Raw genomic sequence first — 19486 nt, forward strand, 5'->3', positions numbered from 1 at the left:
CATTGAACCCCCCCGCTCACATCCCCCATCCTTATCCTTACTGTGCCTGTAAAGCTTGTATATCTATTGTATTGCTGTTGTCAAGAAGCCTCCTATCCATCCTTAAGTATCTCTGTTTTCTCCCACACAGACTGGTGATGGAGTGAACGATGCCCCTGCCTTGAAGAAGGCAGAGATTGGCATCGCCATGGGCTCTGGCACTGCCGTGGCCAAGTCAGCCTCTGAGATGGTCCTGGCCGATGACAACTTCTCTTCCATCGTGGCGGCTGTGGAGGAGGGCAGGGCCATCTACAACAACATGAAGCAGTTCATCCGCTACCTCATCTCCTCCAACGTGGGAGAGGTCGTCTGGTGAGTCAGCTGTTTGACGTACCTCCTCCTGGCACTGAGGTCTTTGTAGTGGTGCTGGTGGTGTTAACAATGTTTCTCTGTGTGGGCAGTATCTTCCTGACGGCTGCTCTGGGCTTCCCTGAGGCTCTGATCCCAGTTCAGCTGCTGTGGGTCAACCTGGTGACAGACGGTCTCCCTGCCACTGCACTGGGTTTCAACCCCCCCGACCTGGACATCATGAACAAGCCCCCCCGCAGCGCCAAGGAGCCCCTTATCTCCGGATGGCTCTTCTTCAGATACCTGGCCATCGGATGTGAGTTAATAGGACTGTTGTGCTTTATTCCCATTTTTGTCTCAAATAGCTCCATCTAAAGGTCAAGCTTACTACTACTGGCATACCCTGCCATATAGTGTTATTGTGCACTCCTCTGCCCCCACCCCCTAGTCAGAGAACCAGTCTGTCCCACAGTCGGTCAACTGTTTCTCCATCTCTGTCCTCAGGCTATGTGGGAGCTGCCACAGTGGGAGCCGCTACCTGGTGGTTCGTGGCCGCTGAGGACGGCCCTATGATCTCCCTGTACCAGCTGGTGAGACTAGCTCCTAGAGGTCAGCTTTACTGTCTGTGTGGTGTTGTACCTCCCAGCCTAAGTCCCTCGTGTCTGTCTGACTCCTCCCCCCACAGAGCCACTTCCTGCAGTGTTCTCCTGACAACCCTGACTTTGCCGACCTGGAGTGTCATGTGTTTGAGTCCCCCTACCCCATGACCATGGCCCTGTCTGTGCTTGTCACCATTGAGATGTGCAATGCCCTTAACAGGTGGGTCCCCTGAAGTGAGCGGAGCGTTCTTTCATCCTCAAAGAATAATTTGCATTCAGTAGTAGACTGCTACAACTTTCTAATTACAAGAATGGAATATAGAGTACTGTATGTGGACCCTAAATCGTATCTTAATGTGACCTTCAACCTCTCTATCTCCAGCCTGTCAGAGAACCAGTCCCTGCTGCGGATGCCCCCCTGGGAAAACATCTGGCTGCTGGGGGCCATCTGCCTCTCCATGTCCCTCCACTTCCTCATCCTCTACGTAGAGCCACTGCCCGTAAGTTAGCTTTACTCCTATCAACCTCTCAACCCAGGTTATTCTCTAGCTGCCCCATTCTCACTCTCTTCATCCCTCTTCCTCCACCTCTCCAGGTCATTTTTCAGATCACCCCTCTGGACCTGACCCAGTGGCTGGTGGTGTTGAAGATCTCCCTGCCCGTCATCCTGCTTGATGAGCTGCTAAAGTTCGTGGCCAGGAACTACCTGGAACCCGGTAACCAGCCAGAGTATAAGTCATCCGGCAAAGGCTGGTCCCCCTCTGCATGCACGGAGGGCATCTCCTGGCCCTTTGTGGGCATCACCCTCCCGCTGGTGCTGTGGCTCTACAGCATCGACACTAACGTGTCTGCCCTGTTCTGGTCCTGACTGACTCCAGCACACAACCCTCCCAGTGCACCAGTGTGAGTGGAGATTGAGTGGAGATTAACACACGTCTAACACCCCCCCCCCCCCCCCCCCCCATTAACCAGGATCAACTACAACAACCACATCAACTGCAGTGAGCGCTCAACTCAACATTTGTACCCGTGTCGACGACAGATACTATCTGTGAGCCCTCTCCTAGGTTTGTCTCCAGGACATTTTTGTCCATTCAGTTTTTTTTTACCATTCACTATTCCCTGAGGTTATTCATTTGTCCGTGTGTCTTCGTTTTATATCAAGCTGTTGGTTGTGTTTTATTCCCCCCCTTTTTGAACAGGCGTAAAAATCATCTATTTATGAGACGTCTACAGAGAATTAACACTATTTTATCAAGATGAAGATTTTTGTAGCTTTGGGAAAGGGTAGGTGGGGGGGGGCGGGCAGCCGGGACCCATAAGCGACGTGCACAGGACTTAGACGTTTGACTCTTGTTTTCAGTGTGAACTTTGACCTCTAAAGACCTTGTGGATAAGTATGGTGTGTCGTAACTGTAAGGACCATCATTTGCACTGACTCAGAAGTCTGCACAAAAACATGCATGTATTCTGCCCTGGCATGAGTAACTGAGATTTCTTCAACAATAAATGTTTCCTTCCCGTTTGATCTCCTCCATGTTTCCTTTCTGCACTAGGCACAGCTACCTCAACGCTAATAATATGACCTATTGATAACTACCCGTGTTTCTCACTAAGCTTTTCATAAACATTGTCATATTGAGTGTTGAGGTATGCACCATTTTGCTTTTGCAGAAAGAAATAGTAAGCCCTCATTTGCCTTTCATGTTATTTTAAGATCTTTTTTAAAAAGTTGTGTTCTTTTTATGTTTCTTGAGTGAGGTTAGGACTAAATGTTACCTTAGTTCGATTCAAAGCAATTATTTTATATAGACAAGCCTGTCGTTAAACACGTTTACTTGAACACAACATATTCTATTGTTATTCCCATAAAGGTTCACTTTTTTTAGGTTTAGCTTTCATTTACGGGCACTGTAGTTTCTTTATTACAATAATTATGATATAGATTATGTATATTGTGCACATACTGTACTTGAATATGTATAAATGCACCAAGGGGCTGATTTATCTTATCAGTTGAGCACAAGATGGATGCTTGGTGGGACCTTTATGTGGTCTGGATTGCCTGTTTGGGTGTGTCACTAAGCGGAGTCTGCTTTGGCCATAGTATATAGGCCCAACTCTAAAAGGCTAAGATGACTGGCTGGTAGAAGAGTCTGTATATCTGTACATAGCACACAAAATAGTATCTATGTGATGGAGTTTTACAGATGCTCCATACCTTTACACTAGTTTACTTGAGCGTGTTTTAGACACACTGTAGGTAGGTATTCCTGGAAAGCATGCCCTCGCCGATACCAGGCCAGTAAGCGCTTGAGATTTCTTAAACCTAACTGCTATTTCTTCCAATGCCTTCTGCCTGTTAACCCAACAAAGTGAGTACCCTCTGCCTGCATGCTTTCTGCCCACTAGTGTCTCCTCTCATCCTGGCGCTGTCACACACCGAGCCTTGCTGTCTGAGTCTGACAGCAGTAACTCTTCTCCTTGTTGAAAGAATAAGTGTTGAGTCTGTGCTCTTGGTCTTTGATACATTCTTTAAATGGTACCATTCCATGAGTGATATTACATTAAGTGCCAGCCAAACCTACACTATAGGATTAAGACCCTGTGTCTGTCTTAGTTGCACCTGGATCAAGTCTGTTTTTAAGGGATTGATGTGTAAAGTGTCATTACTGGGAGCAAGTTTTGGCCTCTGACATGTGACTCGCAGGGCATGGTGTTTCACTTAATAAGGCTTACTGCATTTATTCCCATCCTGCTTGTACGTGGCATGGCCCTAGACATTATGACTGTAAGTAGAAAATGAAGCAGTAGATTACCTTTTAATAATGGCTTTTTGTTCACCATGCCTTTTTAAATGCCTAGTGAGGAAGCCATGCCTCTGGTTTGCACCTTTTTGCTTCTTTGACCTATGCCATATTTCTGTCATCCTCTGATTGGTTTCTCTCTCTTTCTCTGTTCTCTCTCTGCAGCTAGTGCCGTGTAAATCCGCCCCTCTAAATCCCTTGCAGGAACTGTAAGGTTTTGTTTTAGTGTTGTGCATGTGTTTTTTGAGCAGCACCACATCCTCCAAGACCTGCATGTCAATAAAGAGATATCAAGACATGATTGATACATTTCATAAGCAATTCCATTACAAAAAAAGTAATAATAATCATCAAATGGTAAATATTTTAAACAGAATGAGCATAAATGGGTATGAAGTGTTTTTGGAATCAAATGAACCAGTCCCTCAACCCTTACTGCATGGGGAGCCTTAGAGTGGCCTTCAAACTAGACAAGACAGAGTTCTCATGCCATCTTAATAAACTTAGATGTCATAGTTTTATATTAATGTACAATATTCCATGATGCATGTCCTCTGAAGCAGTGAATTATTTGATCAGATGTGTAATAGTTAATGTATAGTATTGCTAAATTAAAGACATTCATTTACGAACAATAGTACAAATGCCTATCTTTTCCTAAGGAAATCTTTTTTTTGAATAGGATGTGTAAAATAACGACTATTTGCTTTGCACTGTGATATGTTTGAAGCAGATTTTGCAGTATCTGGGAAGGGCGGAGGTGCGGTGATACATACATTATCTTGAAAGCAGTCAGTCCTTCAATGGCACGTGTTTGCCAAACTGTACTGTAATTTCAGAGCTGACGATTGTATTATGTATCACATGATTTGTGGTTTCAGGTAAATAAAGCGATTATACATTGTGTTGCTTTATCGTCTATATGCCAGTTTGGGGAGGTCTTCATTTGAAGCTACCTTGCTTGTAGCCTAAATACAAGGATGTTTTAGAGTTGCTCCTCAACAGGTCACTAAAACAAATGACCAAACTATGTAATAAAAAAATGTCAGGTCATGAGACCTTGTCATGATTTCATTTTATATCTTCAAAACATATATACAATGCACAATACATGCTTATACACATTTGCATTGGAAAACTAGTAACATTACTTTGCAAAAAAAATGTGAGTCAAATGAAAAGACCACATGATTGACACATTAAACATTGAAAGGGAAAGTGTCACCAGTTTCACACCAATATTTTTCTTAAGAGAAACATGTTAATACATGCAAATGTTACAGGGGTAAATAAACACTGAACAGAAAAGCAACAGAAATTAATTAACGTCACTGGTTTCATAGATTTCCTGTTTACCAGAGACAAAACAAGCAAACAAAGGCAAACTCCAAGGCCATGACCCAGCAATCCTAAATGGCCGCCTCACCTCGTCTCCTTTACTCTAGGACATAAATTAGTAACATTTTCACCTGTCAACTAATCAGTGACGATCGCAAACTAGGAAAGGCGGAGTTAAGCTTACTGAATTCTCTGCCCATCGGAGTCATGAGTAAAATGATGCGTCCATCCCAAAAAAGCAGTGGCTACTATGCTGACTTCTATATAACCCTGGGATGGGGCTATACACACCCATATTGAGTGGGTGACTAGAGCAGTACATCAGGTAGCCCATGTGTGGTTTACTCCCCCTGCCCCCTCTGTGCCCTTGGGATCGCTGCAGTGGGCCTGCTGGGTCACTGCATGCCAAACCACTGCTCCTGGTCTGCCCACTGGGCTGCCTCACTGTCACTGCCTTCCAGGTCTCCATCCTCCCCACTGCCCTCCATGTCATCACCATCCAACTCCACAGTGGCATCAGCAGGGCTCTCCTCCTTCTCCATCTTCTGCATTCCTTCCAGAGACTTCTGGTCATTTGGGTCCAGGCTGAGAGACCAACAGTGTCAGATGATGGAGAAACATGGGCATTCTCAAGATCAAAAGTGCAATGTTTACATATTTGAGAAATAAAAAAAATAGGCCTAAGGGCGACACTGCTTTAACGTTTCATGAGGTGTGTAAAACACTGGACTTGTGTGTAACATTACCTAAGTGCTATGCTGTATTGGTCCATTGCCTCTTGATAATCATTGACCGCCACAAGGAAATCCCCCAGCATTCTGTGCAGCACACAGTCACTCTGATTGGCTAAGGCATTCCGGAGAAGAGCAATCCCTTCCTCATATTTCTGTTCCCGACCTGAAATAGGATAACAAACAATATCCAAAATCTTTTCTCTTACACTTATGAAGATGCAAAGGTTGTAAATCTCTACAGCACAACAGCTGATAAGGATAGGTACCAAGCTACATACTTAGCAGCTCTGCCTTTTTGACCACAGCCTTGGTGTAGTCAGGCCTCTGAGCTAGCGCCTTGTCCAGCAGGGTTTTGGCCTTCTCCTGGGTCACAGGATCCTCCAGGCAGACTGTGGCCAGGATGGTTAGAGTCTGGGCATTCGCTCCCAGGGTTTTATAGATGTTATTGGCCATCCCCATCGCCTCTCGGATCCCATTGGATGCCAGGTAACAGTCAATCAGACCTGAGGACAGAAGTCTCATTACTACTTCAATACTAGTAGCAATAAATAATATATGCCATTTAGCAGATGCTTTTATCCAAAGTGACTTAGAGCAATGCGTGCAAAAATGTTGCTTATGGATGGCCCCAGGAATAGAACCTACAACCTTGGCAGTGTAAGCGCCATGCTCTACCCTCTGAGCCATACAAGACTGCAAACTTGCATTGGATGTTTGATGTGGGGGCTGTTCCCAAGTGTAAACAGATTTTCATTAGAATGACTATCATAACAAGTAGGTCCCCTTGCCTTCGTAGCAGTCCAGACGGCATGGCGCCAGGCGCATGGCCTCTCTAAAGTGGATGATGGCCTCCTGAACTCGGCCCATGTTCCTCAGTGCTGCCCCCTTCAGGAGGAGGGCCTGCACACTGTTGCTGTTCAGCTGGATGGCCTTGGCCCCCAGGTAGAGGGCCCGGGAGTAGCGCTTACTGTAGAAGCTGTGACATCTGAGCCACCAAAAACAGATAGGTAGGAACATGTATTTAGTGTACATAGACTGAAAAACAGGCTTTTTAAAATTATAGATTAATAAAAATAAAAACTGCACTCAATTTAGTATTTCAACGACTTGGATCTTATCATACGTTTATTTCTGGTCACTGAAGATCACTTACCCAGATATGACCCAGGGCTCTGCATGCTGATCTGAGATGTTAAAAAGTCTTCCTCCAAGGACCTCAACATCCTCCAGGTGCCCCTCACGTGCCATAAGGTAGCCATATACATCCATGCCTGACAGCAAATGTAGACAACATAACTGAATTAGTCCAAATAATTAATTAATTAATTAATTAATATAAATATATATAATTAGTTAATGTCTTAGATAAGCATCGCTAGCCTGGCTTAGTGAGTCCTAAAAAATTTATGTATATGATGGGTTTTTCTGATACCAGCTGTCCAGTACCTTTGATCAGATAAGGGTCCAGCATCTGGGCCTGCTCAAACTTCAGGATGGAGTTCTTTGTGTCACCTGCCCTGAAGTAGACATCTGCCAGGCTCACCAGCAGGTCCACATTGTCCCGCAATAAAGACTTTTTCTCCAGAGAGCTGAGAAGGGGAATCAGGGAACACAGAAACACCCAGAATGAGAGTCCGAGCTTAACAATACCAAAGATGATTCATGAAATGAATAACGCTCCCATGGCGGTGAGGCACTGGTCTGCTCACCAGATGGTGTTGATTGCTCTGTGGTTGTCCCCTGCATGTATGAAGGCATAGGCTTTGATCCATGCAGAGAGCCAGTCCAGGTTGGGAATACTCTGGATCACATCCATAGTCATGGAAGCCACCTCAGCTCCCTTCACTGACAGAGACAGGAGACCTACAACAGACAAGGAGTTCAAAGAACCCTTCAAAATGTAGAGCACAATAACACGGGGTGTTGAGATGTCTGTGAGGTGCACTACAGAAACAGCCCAGTCACTAGTCCATACCAATGATGGCATCCAGTGCCAGAGGACACTGTCTCAGGACCTCTTTGTAGCTTGTGACAGCAGAGCGTTCCTGCCCAGCCTTCCTGTACAGATTTGCCAGCATCATGTTGATCTGAAAAGGATAAACAATTATGCAATTCCTCGCAAGAATCTCAGCTACTTTACTTTATTGAAATAGTCATAAATGGCACCGCAAGCTTAGCTGACATTGAGAGAAGATGAGGGGGCTTTCCAGAGGGGACCTCGAACTTCGCTGCCTACCTTTGGGGTTCTCTGTCTAGATGGAATCCCATCAAGCACTGCAATGGCATCCTTATCCAGCTTCAGGATGGTGTAGCACTCTGCAATCTTATACTTGACCTCAATCTCTGAGGGCAAACTCTGGGAAAAAGACAAATGTCATTGGTCAATTCAGAAGGCAATGTGATTCCTTCCAGCACATTGTGCACAATGATGTACAGTGTATTCGGAAAGAATTCAGACCACTTCACTTATTCCACATTTTGTTATGTTACAGCCTAATTTAAAATGGATTAAATTAATTGTTTACCTCATCAATCAACACAATACCCCATAATGACAAAGCAAAAACAGGTTTAGACATTTTTGCAAATTTAGAAAAAAGAATTAAAATAATTAACAGAAATACCTTATTTACATAAGTATTCAGACCCTTTGCTATGACACTTGAAATTGAGTTCAGGTGTATCCAGTTTCCTTTGATCATCCTTGAGATGTTTCTTCAACTTCATTGGATTCCACCTGTGCTAAAGTCAATTGATTGGAAAGGCACACACCTGTCTATATAAGGTCCCACAGTTGACAGTGCATGTCAGAGCAAAAATCAAGCCATGAGTTCGAAGGAATTGTCCGTAGAGCACGAGACGGGATTGTGTTGAGGCACAGATCTGGGGAAGCTTAACAAAACATTTCTGCAGCAGTGAAGGTCCCCAAGAACACAGTGGCCTCCATTATTCTTAAATGGAAGAAGTTTAGAACCATAAAGACTCTTCCTAGAGCTGGCCGCCCGGCCAAACTGAGCAATCAGGGGAGAAGGGCCTTGGTCAGGGAGGTAACGAAGAACCTGATGGTCACTCTGACAGAGCTCCTCTGTGGAGATGGGAAAACCTTCCAGAAGGACAACCATCTCTGCAGCACTCCACCAATCAGGCCTTTATGGTAGAGTGGCCAGATGGAAGCCACTCCTCAGTAAGAGGCACATGACAGCCCCCTTGGAGTTGCCAAAACGCACCTAAAGGTCTCTCAGACCATGAGAAACAAGATTCTCTGGTCTGATGAAACCAATATTTAACTATTTGGCCTGAATGCTAAGCATCACGTCTGGAGGAAACCAGGCACCGATCCTAAACCTGGCAAATACCATCCCTATGGTGAAGCATGGTGGTGGCAGCATCATGCTGTGGAGATGTTTTTCAGTATCAGGTACTGGGAAACTTGTCAGGATCGAGGGAAAGATGAACGGAGCAAAGTGCAGAGAGATCCTTGATGAAAACCTGCTCCAGAGCGCTCAGGACTTCGGACTGGAGCGAAGGTTCACCTTCCATAAGGACAACGAACCTAAGCCAGCGCCCGACTTGAACCCGATAGAACATCTCTGGAGAGACCTGAAAGGTTGAGAGGATCTGCAGAGAAGAATGGGAGAAAATCCCTAAAGACAGGTGTGCCAAGCTTGTAGCGTCATACCCAAGAAGACTAGAGGCTGTAATCGCTGCCAAAGGTGCTTCAACAAAGTACTGAGTAAATGGTCTGAATACTTATGTAAATGTAATTTCAGTTTTTTTATTTAATACATTTGCAAACATTTTTAAAAACCTGTTTTTGCTTTATCATTATTGTGTGTAGAGGGGGGAAAACAATTATCAATTTTAGAATAAAGCTAACATAACAAAATGTGGAAAAAGTGAATGGGTCTGAATACTTTCCGAATACACTGTATACTGTCTGTAGAGGAGGTCAGTCAAATGTGCATTATTTTAAATTAATGACATGAATGCTTGTTGCTAATATAGATATGTGTTGTAATTGACAGAGTTGGGAGCCTTGCACACCTGTGACTGTATGGAGGATGCAGTTCCCCCAGTAGATGGGCGAACTTTGGACGTTTTGCTGAGCACTTTCTTCTGCTGCAGTGCCATGTTGTACTTGCAGGCAGCATTACGGTACTCCTTGTCATGGAAGATGGCATCTGCATGGTAAACCAGCAACTGGTACTTCTGGGATGGTGAGAACAGCTCTCTGCAAGAAAAGATATGGCATGAGCATCAATGGCACAGTATTTGACTGACGATAACTTACGTGGTCAAGATCAATAGCAATCAACATACAACATGTTTACAACGTTAGAATTAATCCATCTTATTACATTTACACCCACCTTAAGCGATCTAGTTAACGTTAGCTAGCTTGCTACAAGTGCTTGCTTGTCAACTTCAACTTGTCTCGTGACGATCAGCATGCATTCATTAGGACACATGTTTTTATCAATTGTACAGAATGATATGCTTCAAAGCTGATCGAACGGAATGAATAGCTAGCTAGTTAGATAAAATGTGGATGTTCAGTAATAACGTTAGCTAGTTAGCCAACAAGCTAATACTTACGGATTGTTATTGCTCATTGTTAGCAGTAAGCTACTCATTATCCGAACGTTTGAGTGTAGTCCCGCAGCGGCCATATCCCGTACATGATCTATGACGTTCATTTCGATGTATTTTGATGGGTGTCTTTGAGAGAAAAAAAAATCTAAAGTTATACGATTGCAGTTAGTCAGTTAACTTACTAGCTTTCATCACAAACTGCGATGTATTAAATATGGCGCCGGAAGTTGGCAAGTTGAAGGACCCATGAATTATGTTTTGCTTTTATAAAAACAACATCCTATCCTTGATACATGTGGCATACATATTACATTTTTTTTCTCCTTGGTGTAAATTATTTAAATTGTAAAATAATACGTTTTAAATACCCAGTCAAAGTTTTCATGATCAGGAGAAAGTCTAGCCAGCTATAGTTTCTGCCCAAGCGCTGTTGGAACAAATCTTACCACTATCCTGTCATAACACGGAGGTAGCCAATTTAATTTTATTATTTAACTCAGTGTTTGGCAACATTTTCTTTTTTTTTGATTGAAGCCCACATACAATGACTGAACAATCAGCATTACTTCTTCGAAAGCAATTGGCAGGTAAGACAAACGTTTAAAGACAGAAAGAGACACCCAAGCTACGTAGCTATCTAGCCTAGCTAACCAGCCGCCGGGTTCAACGAGGGCAGCCACCATTGTTTGTTTACATTAGTGCACTGATCTTGGCTGTAAACACAGTCTAGTTATATATATTTTCCGCAAAATTATCATGTTAAGATGACGGAATTCAACTGCACAACTAACCCCATTTATGCATTGACGTAGTTTAAACTAGCGAGTTAGCTAGTTTAACATATTGACTGTCAATGAGAACGTCACCAGCGTTACGTTAGTTGGCTAGCTAGGAAGTCAATATTTTGTTACTGATTCGAGCTATAGAGGAAATAACTATCTAATTTAGCCCTAACCTAATCTTACACCAACCTCTGTCTGCAGTGAAACACAACCCTAGTGGACTATTAACATGATCAGGCTTGCTATTAGCTAGCTGACAAGCTAGCCAAGGAACAAAGGAATAATCGTCCCCAGGCCCATCTGACAACGGTGGGAACATCACATCATTGTTAGCCTGTTCACTCGTTCTGGCAATGGCATACATTCACTGTAGCTAACTCCATTAGCTGTTGACAGCTAGCATATACGGTAAATCTATTTCAATTCAATCACTTTTTGACAACACCCCTTTTGATTTGAACGAAACCTACCATACATATTTGCTCATTGTATAAGTGCTCAGAAAGTTACTATTTGGACCTGAATGCCAAAACGTTCAAGAGGTTAAGGTAACCAAAGTTTACCCATTTTGCGTTCACTGCAATATATGAAAGTTCGAGATTGCTTTCATTTAAAATCTTACAAACAAAGTGGTCAAACAGTTTTATAATTTCAGAATTTTTGGTATTAAAAAAAAGTATTTTTTTTTTAACCTTAACGTCAATTATCCAAACGCGTAAACTTCGATTTTTTTTCAAATGTGCATATGTTGTAGTTTAGACCCTATTTGACATAATATCTTTTTTTTTTTCTGTTGTGACCACCATCGGTTGAGACAACATTCCCTTTAATACATGGTGAATGTCATGTTTTGGCTGATAAATGTACTAAAATTGGAATAAAAATGAAATGTCGACTTTGAAATTGTACCACAAAGCTCATTGGAGCTCCACACATCAGCGAATGTTGACTTGAATGGGAACTGTTGTTTTAAATTATACTGTCAATCTTCCATAGGAAACCTTTTCAAATCATAGAAATATAGATAATAGAAATTACAATTTAAGTTGACATTTGACGGTGGGTGGAGAGGCGGTCATCTTTGGGGTAGTAATTAAAGTAAAACATTTTATTCAAGTTCAATGGTGTACCAGCTAAATTGCAGTGGTCTGAAGGAATAGGTCCATTTTATGAATTCTATTGGTGAAATGACACCCACCCTGTATTCAAGAGCATTTTGTTTCTCAACTGATAGTGGGCACAACACGAACACCTTAGATGATCTGAAATGGGGTCTTAGCTACAACATGCGAATATAAAAATAGAGTTTAGGTGATTTAAGGTCATTGATATTAAAGGTTTAAAAATGAACATTTTTTTTTAACTTAGTTTTAGTTTGACAGCCCTGTTTGTAAGCTTTTTAAATTATATAAAATTCAACCATTTATATTTTCCAGTGATGAAGACATGGATGTCTCATGGTATGGTGGTGTATGCAAAATGGGTCAACTTTGAGCACCTTTATCTTTTGAATGTTTTTGCGTTCAGGTACAAAAAGTCACTTTGACCACTTCTTCCATAGGCAAACATCTATGGAAAGTTTTGTTTAAATCAAAAGGGATGCTGTCAAAAAGTAATTTAATTAAAATGGCTTTAACAAGCGCAGTGGTCTAAGGAACTGCAGTGCTAGCTATGCCACTAGAGATTCTGGGTTCGAGTCCAGGCTCTGTCGCAGCCGGCCGCGACCTGGAGGCCCATGGTGCGGCGCACAATTGGCCCAGCGTCGTCCGGGTTAGGGAGGGTTTGGCCGGCAGGGATATCCTTGTCTCATCATACACTAGCGACTCCTGTGGCGGGCCGAGCGCAGTGCACGCTGACCAGGTCGTCAGGTGTACGGTGTTTCCTCCGACACATTGGTGCGGCTGGCTTCCAGGTTGGATGGGCATTGTGTCAAGAACCAATTATCTTGGTTGGGTTGTGTTTCGGAGGACGCATGGCTCTCGACCTTCGCCTCTCCCAAGTCCGTACGGGAGTTGCAGCGATGAGACAAGACTGTAACTACTACCAATTGGATACCACGAAATTGGGGAGGGTGGAAAAAATGGCTTTAACAATACAGGTTTTAATTCTGCTGTAGAGTGCATTCAGAAAGTATTCATAACCCTTGACTTTTTCCACATTTTGTTGTTATAGCCTGAATTCAAAATGGATTCAATTGTTTTTTCCTTTCACCCATCTACACACAATACCCCCATAATGACAAAAGGAAAACATGTTTTTCGACATTTCTGCAAATGTATTAAAAATTAAATATATAAATATCTACTTTACGTAAGTATTCACACCCCTGAGTCAATACATGTTAGAATAACCTTTGGCAGCGATTACAGCTGAGAGTCTCTCTGGGTAAGTCTCTGAGCTTTGCACACTTGGATTGTACAACATTTGCACATTATTCTTTTAAAACTACTTCAAATTCTTTCAAGTTAGTTGTTGATCATTGCTAGGCAACCATTGTCAAGTCTTGCCATAGATTTTCAAGCCGGTTTAAGTCAAAACTGTAGCCAGGCCACTCAGGAACATTCAATGTCGTTTTGGTAAGCAACTCCAGTGTATATTTGGCCTGTGTTTTAGGTTATTGTCCTGCTGAATGGTGAATTTGTCTCCCAGTGTCTGTTGAGAAGCTGACAACCAGGTTTTCCTCTAGGATTTTGCCTGTGCTTAGCTCTACTTTAAAAAAATAAAAATGTTGTTAAAAAAAAGCTCCCTATTCCTTGCTGATGACAGGCATACCCATAACATGATGCAGCCACCACCATGCTTGAAAATATGAAGAGTGGTACTCAGTGATGTGTTGTGTTGGATTTGCCCCAAACATAACTCTTTGTATTCAAGACATAAAGTTAATTTATTTCTATTTTCTTTTCTTTTTTTGCAGTTTTACTTTAGTGTCTTATTGCAAACAGGATGCATGTTTTGGAATATTTTTATTCTGTACAGGCTTCCTCCTTTTCACTCATTAAAGTTAGAATTGTGGAGTAACTACAATGTTGTTGATCCATCCTCAGTTTTCTCCCGTCACAGCTATTAAACTCTGTTTTAAAGTCAACATTGGCCTCATGGTGAAATCCCTGAGCGGTTTTCTTCCTCTCTGGCAAATTAGTTAGGAAGGATACCTGTATCTTTGTAGTGACTAGGTGTATTTATACACCATCCAAGTGTAATTAATAACTTCACCATGCTCAAAGGGATATTCAATGTCTGCTTTTTTTTACCCATCTACCGATAGATGCCTTCTTGGCAAGGCATTGGACAACCTCCCTTGTCTTTAGTTGACTCTGTTTGAAATTCACTGCTTGACTGAGGGGCCTTACAATTATCTGTATGTGTGGGGTACAAAGATGAGGTAGAAATTCAAAAATTATGTTAAACACTAGTATTGCACAGTGAGTCCATACAACTTACGTGACTTGTTGAGCAGATTTTTACTCCTGAACTTATTTAGGCTTGCCATAACAAATAGGTTGAATACTGATTGACTCAAGACATTTCAGATTTTTATTAATTAGAAAAAATGTCTGCACATAATTCCGCTTTGACATGATGGGTTTTGTGTGTAGGCCAATGACACAATCTCAGTTTAATACATTTTAAATTCTGTCTGTAACACAACAAAATGTGGAAAAAGTCAAGACGTTTGAATACTTTCTGAAGGCAAAGTATTAACTAACCCCATCTTCTTCTGTATCTTAGTAAATAGCTATACGTTTATATCTTGGCAGTTGTCAGACACATGAACATTCTTTCAGCCAATGTAAGTTACATTTTGTGCACCTGAGGGGGGTTACATGTTGGTCACACTGACAATAGGGACTCTTTTTCTACCTCTGTCTACACAACTTTTCACTGTTCCTTTTGTCTCCTTTTTGTTAGTTGTTGCATTTTGTTACCTTGTGTCTTTCTATTTCAGAGCTCAACAAGAACCCAGTGGAGGGCTTTTCAGCTGGCCTAATAGATGATGAGGATATATACAAATGGGAGGTGGTCATCATAGGGCCACAAGACACCCTCTTGTAAGTTAGGACATTTATTCGAGAATGTGTCTGAACATAGGTTGATATTCTCTAAAGAAGAGGAGTACATACTTTGAATGTACTCTCAGATGGGTAAATGGGGATGATGACTGTTTTGACCTTGACGGAGCTGCTCTTCTTCCCGGGGAAGGCCTGCCCGCTCCAAGACCTCTCCATCACAGTTGAGTACTCCACATTGTCCCCCTCCCAGAGGGCAAAGAATCTTGGCGTGACCCTGAACAACACCCTGTCATTCTCAGTAAACATCAAAGCAGTGACTCGCTCCTGCAAGTTCATGTTCTACAACATCCATGGAGTACGACCCTTCCTCACACAGAAAGAGGCAACGGTCCTATTCCAGGCTCTTGTCATCTCCTGTCTAGACTAATGCAGCTACAGTATCTCTTGGCTGGGCTTCCTGCTTGTGCCATCAAACCCCTTCAACTTATCCAGAATGCTGCAGGCTACCTGGTGCTCAACTTTCCCATGTCACCGTGCTCCTCCGCACACTCCACTGGCTTCCAGTCGAAGCTTGCATCCACTCCAGGACCATGGTGCTTACCTACTGAGCAGCAAGAGGAACTGCCCCTTTCTACCTCCAGGCTATGCTCAAACCCTACACCCCAACCCGAGCACTCTTCCACCTCTGGTCTCTTGGTGTCCCACCCCTACGGAGGGCCAGCTCCTGCTCAGCCCAGTCAAAGCTCTTCTCTGTCCTGGCACCCCAATGGTGGAACCAGCTTCCCTCTGAGGCTAGGACCGCAGACTCCCTGCCCACCTTCCGAAAACGTCTGAAACCCTACCTCTTAAATGAATCCCACAGCCCCCTTTCCATGACATAGACTGACCAGGTGAATCCAGGTGAAAGCTATGATTCCTTATTGATGCCACCTGTTAAATCCACTTCAATCAGTGTAGATGAAGGGGAGGAGACAGGTTAAAGAAGGATTTTTAATCCTTTAGACAATTGAGACATGGATTGTGTATGTGTGCCATTCAGAGGATGAATGTGCAAGAGAAAAGATGACAGTGCCTTTGAACGGTGTATGGTAGTAGATGCTAGGGACACCGGTTTGAGTGTCAAGAACTGCAACGCAGCTGGGGATTTTCACGCTCAACAGTTCCCCGTGTGTATCAAGAATAGTCCACCACACAAAGGACATCCAGCCAACTTGACACAACTGTGGGAAGCATTGGACCAGCATCCCTGTAGAACGCTTTTGACACCTTGCAGTCAATGCCCCGATGAATTGAGACTGTTCTCAGGGCAAAAGGGGGTGCAACTCAATATTAGGAGGGTGTTCCTAATGTTTTGTACACTGTGTGTATATAGTCCTACTTTACTGACTGTGAGCTGGGTGAGGCAACCACATATATCTTAAGATGAATGCGCTAATTGTACGTCTCTGTGGATAAGAGCATCTGCTAAATGACCCCAATGTGAAATGCGTTGCTTCCTCTGTTCTCTTCCTTACAGTGAAGGAGGGTTTTTCAAGGCATACCTGACCTTTCCCTATGATTATCCACTACGGCCTCCCAAGATGAAGTTCATCACTGAAATCTGGCATCCTAATGGTAAACACCCTTGTCACACGTTATGAGCCCTACTAAACCTAGAGCTGTAACCTTTTAAAATCATTGGAGTGGGATTTGTGTCCCCTACCATGTTTGCTGTTTACTAGTGTATATAATGACTTCATCTCTCATAGTGGCAAAGAATGGTGATGTATGTATCTCAATACTGCATGAGCCAGGAGAGGACAAGTTTGGCTATGAGAAACCAGAGGAACGTTGGCTTCCAATCCACACTGTAGAGACTATTATGATTAGTGTGATCTCCATGCTGGCCGACCCTAACAGTGATTCGCCTGCTAATGTGGATGCAGCGGTGAGTTGTAATAATAAATGTATGTAACACTGTGTTACAATACCCAAGTACGTCCAGAACCTGTAACAAAGTGACAATGACAACTGTGCTACTGAGTTTGTGCCTGTCCCACAGAAAGAGTGGAGGGAGGATCCTAATGGTGAATTCAAGAGGAAGGTGGCTCGCTGTGTACGGAAAAGCCAGGAGATGGCATTTGACTAGAACCCAGACTCAGTGGCAAAGTTCCAGGGTGAGTAAGCAACATTCACCTACCTACTCATTCTTGTTGTTATTTAAAGGAATGCAATCATTATTTTGTAATGTTCAGTTCTGACTGTTCTGTTTCATACTTGACTGTGGTAGAAAACATTGAATGTTTTTCCCCTCTTCCATCTAGCTAAAGGAAATGGCTTCAGAAGGAAAATAGTCCGTTCAGACTAGGCTTTTGCACCCCTTCTTTTGCCAATCAAGGGATTTGGTCGGCCAGCCACTTTTTTTTTTTTCAAACGAAGAATGAATGTGAGAAACCTACCAGCAAATATTTCCCTCCATTTCCTACCTGGAATTGTATATTTCGTTTTATTTATTTGGAAAAATATGATGTAAGATATGTCACTAATGTAAATTAACTCGCTTTTTTTTTAATCTGCTGCTGAACAGTTTCTACTTTATACCAGGTTTCTTATGCAATTTGTTTGTTGTGCTTGAAGAATTTAAAACAAATGAAAGCCAGTTCTTCTCATTATTAGGTTCTCACCAAGTGTCCCATCTTCAGTCACCTCTACAGAATGCGGGCCTGCCTGCAAAACCTTGTCAAGCATGTTTTCGTCTTTCAACACCTGTCATTTGATCACTGCTGCCTTATGTTAGGTCTACTCCCTCTTGGTGGTTGACCTCTCCCTGGAGGGTTTGATCAGTGTGCTTGTTGACTGGGTCCTCTACCCAGATAATCACAATGTCTGTTACCATTCATGTCACTCTGCTTTAATGAAACTTTTTCCAAAACAACCAAAAAGTTCTATGTGGTTAAGAATTAAGCTGTGATTATTCAGTGGATATACCGGTTTTCTGGCATCTGAATTTACCTCAACTTAAAATGATATTTATTTTTTGGTTTTGTAGTTGTTTGATTTATTCTTAGTCTAGTGTTACATGGGAGCTGTAAATGTGATTGACATGACTTGTCCCTCTGAGGTTGTTTCTGGGTGATGGGCGGCACGTTTGGCTTCTTGGTGCATGTGTACCGTTATTATTTTATCAGATCTTGTAGAATTCACATCTACCCCTAGATTTATATTCTGACTTGTGTATTCAGATTGAGTACAAAAGTCTCAAACTAAGGCCATCTAATGTTCTGTTATTGCCGCAGCCTATTGTGGACAACCTGTTTTTCTTTAAGGAATGACAGAAGTCTCATGATATTAACCACCATCTATTTACTCTTGGTGAAACCAGGTGGTAAATTACTGGGAGGCATGCATTTACACCATTAGTTAGAAATGTGTACCATATGCATCAGGTATCTAGGTCTGTTTTGTCTGTTACATGGGATTTTGCTGTTGGATTGTTGACATGTGAAAAGGAATGGAAAAATTGTAAAGTAATCTGGTATCAAGTGTTATTCTGAAAGGGGAAAAAATTGACAGCTTTCTGATGCATGTTGATTTAATATTATGCATAACAATCAATGTTTGAATTGTGGTGGGGTGCTTTGCCACAGGCTTAATAATCCAACTTTGCTTTGATCGTGTTCATTAGAGCCACCCTAAAGCCGACACCAAATCATCAACAACAATGTCATAGTCATGACCGATCCTTTAAGACTATCAAATGACAAACCACTAATGACACATGCAGTCATGTTTGCAGGTTGATTTGCCAACAAATTAGCTATGCTGGGATTGCATACAAATGCAGGTATTATTCATATTTCGATGTGACATATGGTTTACAATTGATGGTATTGTGTAGGCTTTGACACAACTTCTTTGTACTCTTTAGATTTCACCTCAGACCGGTGTTCACTGTATTTGCATAAGAGACTTTGTGCGTTTAAAACATCATGAAGCAATACACTCTGATCATTTCAATCATGTTTTTCCCTGGTAACCCTGTTCTCACCCTATCCCCCTTGTTTGTTGTGTTTACCACTTTATGTTTATGCCATGTGTATTTGACATGAGCTCAATAAAATGTGTTAACTGTCATACTTATTGTATTTTTGTTTTATTTATCTAGTGTTGGTCTAATCGGATGGGAAGAGAAAAAAATTGGTAAATTTACTTAAGGTGCATTCGGAAAGTATTCAGAGCCCTTAACTTTTTCCACATTTGGTACGTTATACCCTTATTATATACCCCTCAATCTGCCCATAATGACAAAGCGAA

General features: G+C 42.4%; 3 protein-coding genes across 5 annotated transcripts in view; 2 read left to right on the forward strand and 1 right to left on the reverse strand.

Annotated features, from left to right (window-relative positions):
* Window positions 1-4637, forward strand: part of LOC115199968 (sarcoplasmic/endoplasmic reticulum calcium ATPase 2-like) — a 46038-nt gene extending 41401 nt beyond the window's left edge. The window contains exons 15-21 of one of the 2 annotated variants that reach the window (XM_029762560.1): window positions 131-351; window positions 441-643; window positions 832-917; window positions 1013-1146; window positions 1309-1426; window positions 1522-1642; window positions 3899-4637. In XM_029762560.1, the coding sequence (XP_029618420.1) occupies window positions 131-351; window positions 441-643; window positions 832-917; window positions 1013-1146; window positions 1309-1426; window positions 1522-1642; window positions 3899-3912 (897 nt within the window). In that variant the 3' untranslated portion in view covers window positions 3913-4637. Of the gene's footprint in view, window positions 1-130; window positions 352-440; window positions 644-831; window positions 918-1012; window positions 1147-1308; window positions 1427-1521 lie in introns of both variants that reach the window. The other variant, XM_029762559.1, reaches the window with a different exon arrangement.
* Window positions 4638-4768: 131 nt separating this feature from the next.
* On the reverse strand, window positions 4769-10502 carry LOC115199969 (anaphase-promoting complex subunit 7). The gene is made up of 11 exons (XM_029762562.1): window positions 10402-10502; window positions 9850-10036; window positions 8042-8161; window positions 7781-7892; window positions 7515-7668; window positions 7252-7394; window positions 6959-7076; window positions 6594-6790; window positions 6084-6308; window positions 5818-5968; window positions 4769-5656 (listed from the first exon to the last, which is right to left on the reverse strand). Exons 1-11 carry the CDS (start codon window positions 10500-10502, stop codon window positions 5467-5469), a joined length of 1698 nt encoding a protein of 565 aa, XP_029618422.1. The 3' UTR covers window positions 4769-5466.
* A 302-nt stretch (window positions 10503-10804) lies between these two features.
* LOC115199970 (ubiquitin-conjugating enzyme E2 G1) lies at window positions 10805-19306 on the forward strand. Of its 2 annotated transcripts, XR_003879455.1 has the most exons (7): window positions 10805-10985; window positions 15130-15232; window positions 16710-16807; window positions 16942-17120; window positions 17235-17349; window positions 17497-17618; window positions 17849-19306. XR_003879455.1 is itself a non-coding variant. In XM_029762563.1 (6 exons), exons 1-5 carry the CDS (start codon window positions 10943-10945, stop codon window positions 17319-17321), a joined length of 510 nt encoding a protein of 169 aa, XP_029618423.1. In that variant the 5' UTR covers window positions 10805-10942; the 3' UTR covers window positions 17322-17349; window positions 17497-19306. The 2 variants fall into 2 exon arrangements, 1 of the variants encoding a protein (XP_029618423.1); XM_029762563.1 differs by having other exon boundaries at window positions 17497-19306.
* The last annotated feature ends 180 nt before the right edge of the window (window positions 19307-19486 follow it).

Source organism: Salmo trutta, chromosome 9 (assembly GCF_901001165.1).
Source record: "Salmo trutta chromosome 9, fSalTru1.1, whole genome shotgun sequence".
NCBI lineage: Eukaryota > Metazoa > Chordata > Actinopteri > Salmoniformes > Salmonidae > Salmo > Salmo trutta.

Bases quoted from the DNA above. Each gene is read 5' to 3' on its own strand.
- LOC115199969 (XM_029762562.1), bottom strand. From the start codon at position 10,502: ATGAACGTCATAGATCATGTACGGGATATGGCCGCTGCGGGACTACAC. The intron at 6,791-6,958 runs GTAAGTGATCTT...TTGGTGGCTCAG, and splicing joins GAGCCCTGGGTCATATCTGG to ATGTCACAGCTTCTACAGTA. The intron at 5,657-5,817 runs GTAATGTTACAC...TTGGTCTCTCAG, and splicing joins CAATACAGCATAGCACTTAG to CCTGGACCCAAATGACCAGA.
- LOC115199970 (XM_029762563.1), top strand. From the start codon at position 10,943: ATGACTGAACAATCAGCATTACTTCTTCGAAAGCAATTGGCAG. The intron at 15,233-16,709 runs GTAAGTTAGGAC...TCTTCCTTACAG, and splicing joins GGGCCACAAGACACCCTCTT to TGAAGGAGGGTTTTTCAAGG. The intron at 16,808-16,941 runs GTAAACACCCTT...CATCTCTCATAG, and splicing joins TGAAATCTGGCATCCTAATG to TGGCAAAGAATGGTGATGTA.